A 6968-nucleotide genomic window follows, 5' to 3' on the forward strand; every position below is an offset into this window, starting at 1 on the left:
TGGATCAGAAGTCATTGCAGATCGAGGTCATAGAAATCTTTTCATAAGAGGAGATCAAATTTATTCAGCCTATTCGTCTGTTGGTTTCGACCAGGGCTTATCTGTCAGCCAACAGTATTTTCTCTCTTCCAACAAACCAGTATCAGCTAGGCTTATTAGTTCAGAAACCAACCATCAAACAAGTTCGTTATTGAAAAATAAATTAACTATGCAGTCGCATGCATCATGGAATGCTAGATGGTGCCACCGTTGCAGCGCAGAACCTGGGCATTCAACCAGTGGCCAGCGTCGCTGGCGAGGAAGCCAACCAGCGGCGCGATATCCTCGGGCATGCCGAGCCTTCCCAGCGGCGCCTCCGCGATGTACCGCTCCGCCTCCTCCTCCGTCTTGCCGGTGTAGAACATGGGCGTGCCCGTGGACCCCGGCGCCACCACGTTGGCGGTGATCCCGGTGCCGCGCAGCTCGCGCGCCAGGATCTTGGTCATCACCTCCACCGCCGCCTTGCTCGCCGCGTACGCCGCGTAGCCCGGGCGCAGCGACCCGACCCCCGACGAGGAGAAGGTGATGATGCGGCCGCGGCCGCCGCGGGCCAGGCGCCGCGCGGCCTCGCGGCAGCACAGGAACGTGCCACGCGCGTTGGTGCCGAACATGGCGTCGTACGACGCCTCACTGGTCTCCGCCAGCGTCGGGTACGAGAAGTCCAGCAACCCCGCCGCCGTGACCAGGATGTGGAGCTCCCCGCCGAACGCTGCCTCTGCCGCGTCGAAGAGCGCCTTCACCTGCGCTGCATCCGACACGTCCGCCTCCACCGCGACAGCGCGCGGCTGCTGGCTCTCCCCCTCCTCGCCGGCGCCGGCGTGCCCGGCCGATGATGAGTTGTTGTTGATGGTGCTCACCAGCTCCAGAGCAGGCGCTGGGTCGCCGATGTACGCCACGGCTACGCGCGCACCCAGGGACGCCAGGTGCTTCGACACGGCGGAGCCGATGCCGCCGGCTCCACCGGTGACAATGGCCACGCGCCCGTGTAGCATCATCGGGGCCGTCACATCGCCATCAATCGACTTCGACTGATAACCCATCGATGCGTGCCGACGTCGGTTGATGATAACAATAATAATAATATGAAATGTGAAGTGCCGACGTCGACTGATAAGCACGAGGACCTCTTAAGCTGCTCACTTATATAGACAACATATTTACACTATAAGTAGAGTAAGGGCCCAAGCCCACACTATATACATGACATAATGCATAAATGCCCTTACACAATAAGGAAATATGCTAGACAACATATACATCTAACACAGGGCCGAAGCCCACAGTGTATACATGACATAATGCATAAATGCCCTTACACAATAAGGAAATATGCTAGACAACATATACATCTAACACCCCTCCTCAAACCCACGGTGGATCATGAAAACTGGGTTTGGAGATAAACAAACAATGTTGAGCTCTCGTGTATGCCTTTTGTGAAGAAGTCAACCAACTGAAGCTCCGAAGGCACGTAACAAAGAGTAATGAATCAACACCAATATGCTTGGTGAGCTCATGCTTCACCGGATCACGAGCTATGCTGGTAGCACTAATACTGTCAGAGAAGAGAGGGGTTGGTACATAAACTGAAACACTAAAATTCTCAAGTAACCATCGCAGCCAAGTAACCTCTCTATCACAAGAGCCATTTTGCTTCTTAGTCTTCGAAGCAATAAGAGAACCATCAAGAAAAACACAATAGGTAGAAAGAGAGCAACGACCGGAAGAGTCGCTAGCTCAAGTAGCATCAGAGTAAGATTGGAGATGAAAAGAGCTAGAGCGTGGAAAGAACAAACGACGAGTAATGGTCCCACGCAGGTAACACAAGACATGAAGAAGATGACTATACTGGAGCTGAGTGGGAGCAGAAACAAATTGACTAAGAATGTGCACAACATAAGAGATGCATGTCAAGTAATGAAGCATCCGCATATAGTATGGTTTAAATTTGTATGGCCACCACAATCATGCATACATCACAGAACTATCATTACATTTGTGTCTAGGATCTTTAACATCAACCTTAGATTAAGATCTTCAAAAAGATAGGATGTCTTCCACCAACTGTCGTAGCTATTTCAATTCAACCTGCATACAAAAGACAACACCAAGGAATTGGAGCCTAAAGTATGGTTTAAGGCCCTGCTTGGATCTATGGGACTAAAGTTTAGTCGAGGGCTAAAGATTAGCCCTTAAATTGAAGGGGCTAAAGTTTAGCCCATTGGGCTGTTTGGATCCAGGGGCTAAAGATTAGCTATGCACCCTACCATGACCCATTTGCCCCTAATTAATACCAATGCACAGTGTCTTTTGCCCCATAGGACCACTTTTAGCCCTCTTAAACCCACTTTGAAGGGGCTAATAGAAAAGGGGTGGGCTAAAGTTTAGCCCTCGTGTTTGGATCAATGAGGGCTAAAAGTTGACTAAAAGAGGTGGGCTGAACTTTAGCCCCATGAATCCAGAGAGGACCTAGGTATCTGATTAGTGAAATCCATTTGAAGAAAGGCCCATATATAGTATTTGGAGGGCGAACTCCAGTCTACCAAATAACTGCCACTAGTACAGAAACAGGCTGTACTCCCGGTTGGGAAACCTCTTCAGTCCCGGTTTCTCAATCGGGAGCACGAATCCGGGACTAAAGGGCCCCTCCTTTAGTTCCGGTTTCTCGTCCAGGACTAAAGGTTTTCTTTTTTTTTTGTTTCTATTTTCAATTGATGATTCGTTTTGGTTTTCGAATAGGTTTTTGAATACGCATTCTATGTTGCTAATAATATACGTATTCTACATGTTTATAATGTTCGAACATTTTGTACAAACTAAAGTATGAAACTAACGTATATATTACATGCATATACATATACTGTATGTTATTTTATGTACATATAATATGTATATATATATATATATATATTACAAATAAAGCTTGCATGGTATATTCTATCATATTCTTGGGATAATAAATTCACTCCATCTGGTTTGGCTTCCATGTTTTGTTCATGTCATTGTAGAACTCGTCAGCGGGGTTTAAGACCTGGTTATTAAGAAATCCTGCTATGGTCTCTTGAATTGCTTTCAGTTGGTCACGTCGTATGACTTTTTCCTTCAACCATAGAGTCTTCAATAAAAGTTAAAGGAAAAGTATTAATATATATATGTGTGTTGGTCATGTGATTACTTATATATATGAGCAATAAAAGAAATTGTGAATATATGAATATATTTATATAACGTACTTTGAGGATCTCTTCAGGAGTTCTTTTTGCGTACGTCATGATGAACTCACAAACATAGTATCCATAGTAGTTGGTCCCCTATTCTTGCCTTAGAACCCACTTTTACGAGAAAAAAGATCTGGCGAATTAAAAGCATGCATGGTGTTAATTGAATTATATATATATAAATGTAGCTAGTACTTCCTTTGTGTGCGATTACATCCAGTGGCGCTTTGCAATGTTTCATGTGGTGTTCCTCAATGAAACTTTTCCAAACACTGCGCCCAATAAAATAAAAAATTAATTTGGCCTTTAATAATTGTTGCAGTTAAGAGATCGGGGTATATATAGTTGCTAGAGAGATCAAATTACTCTTGGATAATATCTATCATGTCTTGATACTCTATTTGCTCTTTTCTTAACGAGTCTAAGATGCTCAACCGACTATTGGCCATATTGATGACCATCAATATCCAGTGATTGCTACATATATTTTTATACACAAATATGATCGACATTAACTAGAGTCAACATATATATATATATATATATATATATATGGGAGATAGCTTAGCTAGTAAGCAAATAACTAAACAAATGTCCATATGATCGACATTAATTATTTAACACTCACTTAAAGTTGTAGGGGAAGAGTATGTCCTTGTTTTGTTGGTTTACTAAGAACCTCATGAGATTTTTCTCGAGTTTAGCTTTCCATTGAGGCGAGGGATTAGGGTGTTTGAATACGACATTTGGATCAACGAAACCAACATCATTATCCTTTCTCTTTCTGAGTTCTGTCATCTCATATCTGCATATATAAAAATATAGTGTGAGGATATATAATTTATATATATATACATGTAGCTTTATATATATACACTTTAATAGTAGAAAATAATCACACTTACAGACAATAGCAGCTAATGAGACTTTTGTCGAGAGAGTCCAGGTGGCATAGTTGGTGTAATTCTAAAAACTCGACATATATAACGTCATCGCCACAGAAGTAATGTTGGTTTCTAACTCTGACAGAAACAAAGGTCTCTCCCCGTTCACACGCTGCCATGTACCACTTGTTTAGTAAGTACATTTGCGTTCCCAATTCACCTAAGGCCTCAGGGTTGTATAGACTCTTTCTATATTCAAATTTCTTCCAAGGATCCACTTTCAGAGCAGATGGTCCTTCAGCAAGCACTTGGGCAAGGTCCAAACCAGTATCCTCATAAAACCGAACCAGGTCCTCAAAATCGATGTCCAATAAGTCTAAGTTTGAACCATATTCATTATGAATGACAAGAGGGGGGACTGATTATTGCGATTGTTGTCCAAGTTGTGCAACACCTTTCCCTGCTCTAGTTTTTTTCTGCGCCGCCTCAAATGACTTGGTGAGAGAGCGGTCGTAGTACGATTTTGGCAGGGTCTTTTGAGATTCCTGCTTTTTCTGGTCCACCTTCTTTCTTAGAAGATCTGGAGGTAGGTAGAAGTATAGTTTCTCCCTCGCTTCTCGTTGCTTTCTTACTTTTTCAAAGAAACTGTTCACATCTTTTTATACTGTAGCATTTAATTCCTTTTCACTTTTCTCGTAAGACAGTTTTTGGGGAATAACTAGATTAGAGGAGGCTTTCTTCTATACCGGCTAGTGGGCCAATGGCTTCGTTTGCGGGGTGGACCTCTTAGGAGCTAGCTGCTTCTTGGTCATCAAGGGAGACGGGGCAGACGTTGGAGACCTCTTTGGAGGTGGCGGCGGTGGCGGCGTTACCACCTGATTGCTCGTAGCACTATGATGATCTGGAGATTGAATAATTGGACTTAGGTTGACGGAGGCCCTACTGTGTGAGTACAAAAAAGAATAATTAGGTATAAGAAATTGTTATTATTAATCATGCATGTCAATATAAAATTAGTGAAAAATTTATTTCGTTCACTTTTGTCTGCACCTATTGTCTAGCAGTTGAGGAAGCGGCGGTGGACTAGAGACCTCAGGAATAATGATGTAGCGCTTGCACCATAGTATGAATGTCTTCTCTGCTTCTCCTAGAGTCTTCTCCCCACCACCCCCTAGAATGTTAAGAGCCAGATCACTAAAACCTTTGTTAACTCTATCCACTGAGACGCTAACATATCTAGGTGGTATTATTGCTCTATGGATTCTTGGTGTCTTGGTAGGATCTAGAGGAGAAAAAAACACCGAGAGCCACCATGATTGTGGCATTCCCTTTTGGAATATGTAGCTCACATGATGTAAACAGTGTAGTGATGTCATCCACGGGGAAACGTAGCATTGCGTCATCTTGATTTGGTAACTCCGTGAAAGCGCAACTGCTTTTCAACTGATCAGAGGGGGCTAATATTAATGTTGATTCCTAGATCTGATGCCTGCCTTTGGGCACCCATTGCTATTTGCACTTGCTTTATGATTTTGTCCTATATTCTAGCTTGCATGTCTTTTTCGCACTCCTGTGCTTGAAGCAACGCCTCCTGTGACTCACGAACATATTCCTCCAACCTATTGATCCGCGCTGCTTCCTCATCCTTCCTTCTCTACCGGCTTCTGTAGGTATCTCTGTCATTAGGGAAACCATGCTCCCAAGAAATGTTCTGTCCTAAACCTCTCGTTCGGCCACTGTGTTCAGTAGTCCCGATGTTATACGTTAGTTCATCCTTCTCTCTATTGGGCCTAAACGCACTAATAGCTTTAGCTTGTAGAGCATAAGAAAATCTTTGTATTGCTCTTTCGAGTTTTAGGCCATGAACTAGATTCCTAGTCTCTAGGTCCAGTCTTCCCTCATGAGCGAAAAACCAATTCTTCACGTGTTTGGGCCAATTGAGTGATTCTGGTGTGATACCCTTGGCAAGAATGCCCGCTTCCATTTTTTCCACTTGGGAATGGCAGTCGCGTAGCCACCTGATCCCATGCCATGGTGGTATACCTTCTGTCGAGCATTCTCTTGGTTCCTTCTCACCCGTTCCTCACCCTCTTCTGATTCTTGTACTGTATAAAATCATTCCAGTAGGACCTCAACTTCGTGAGCGGGCCCCTAGTATTGAAATTGAGTGTTACGTTCTTCTTGACGTATTTCATGTATAGGGATTTCTTCCAAGTCTAGAATTGTGTGCCCATCTTCTTTATAGCCCACTTTCGAACTAGCTCCTTCAATTCATCATCGTTGATATCATCATAATCATCCGCTTGCAATGTGAAATGTTGAAGGATATCATCCCAAATTAAATTCTTATCAAGATCAGAGACAAAACTAACATGAGGCTCGTTGATCTTTTGCTTCCATTCATTGGCACTGATCGAAAGTCTGTCCCTTACAAGGTACCCACAGTGTTGCATGAATTTCCTTGCATGTGGACCAAGTGGTTCGCCTGTCTCGATATTGAATTCCGATATTATATAGCGCCCCTCCAATGGCTTTTTCAGGCCTTAAATATTTTTGCTTTTCGCCGTTGTGGTCGTCGATCCAGAGGGCTATGTATAAAAAAAGAATAAATAAATATCATGTGTACACATAATAGATGATAGATATTCAAATATATATATATATAATATTCAAATATATATATATAAATATATATACCTCGCCAGTATTTTCTTGCACAATATTTTCTTGGTTATTTTCAAGAACCAGGTATTGACTCCCGTCATCTACATCCTGCTGGTCACCATCGGCAAATTGAGTGCCAGTGCTGATAATATCCATCATTTCT

At 43.2% G+C, this 6968-nt stretch overlaps 1 protein-coding gene across 1 annotated transcript; it reads right to left on the minus strand.

Moving 5' to 3' along the window:
- Window positions 1-233: 233 nt before the first annotated feature.
- Window positions 234-1098, minus strand: LOC136539626 (NADPH-dependent aldehyde reductase-like protein, chloroplastic). Its single transcript, XM_066531587.1, has one exon. It carries the CDS (start codon window positions 1077-1079, stop codon window positions 234-236), a length of 846 nt encoding a protein of 281 aa, XP_066387684.1. The 5' UTR covers window positions 1080-1098.
- Between the last annotated feature and the right edge of the window lie 5870 nt (window positions 1099-6968).

The sequence above is a fragment of the Miscanthus floridulus genome, chromosome 2, assembly GCF_019320115.1.
Source record: "Miscanthus floridulus cultivar M001 chromosome 2, ASM1932011v1, whole genome shotgun sequence".
Classification (NCBI taxonomy): domain Eukaryota; kingdom Viridiplantae; phylum Streptophyta; class Magnoliopsida; order Poales; family Poaceae; genus Miscanthus; species Miscanthus floridulus.

Coding starts and splice junctions, on each gene's coding strand:
- LOC136539626 (XM_066531587.1), bottom strand. CDS start 1,079: ATGGGTTATCAGTCGAAGTCGATTGATGGCGATGTGACGGCCCCGATG.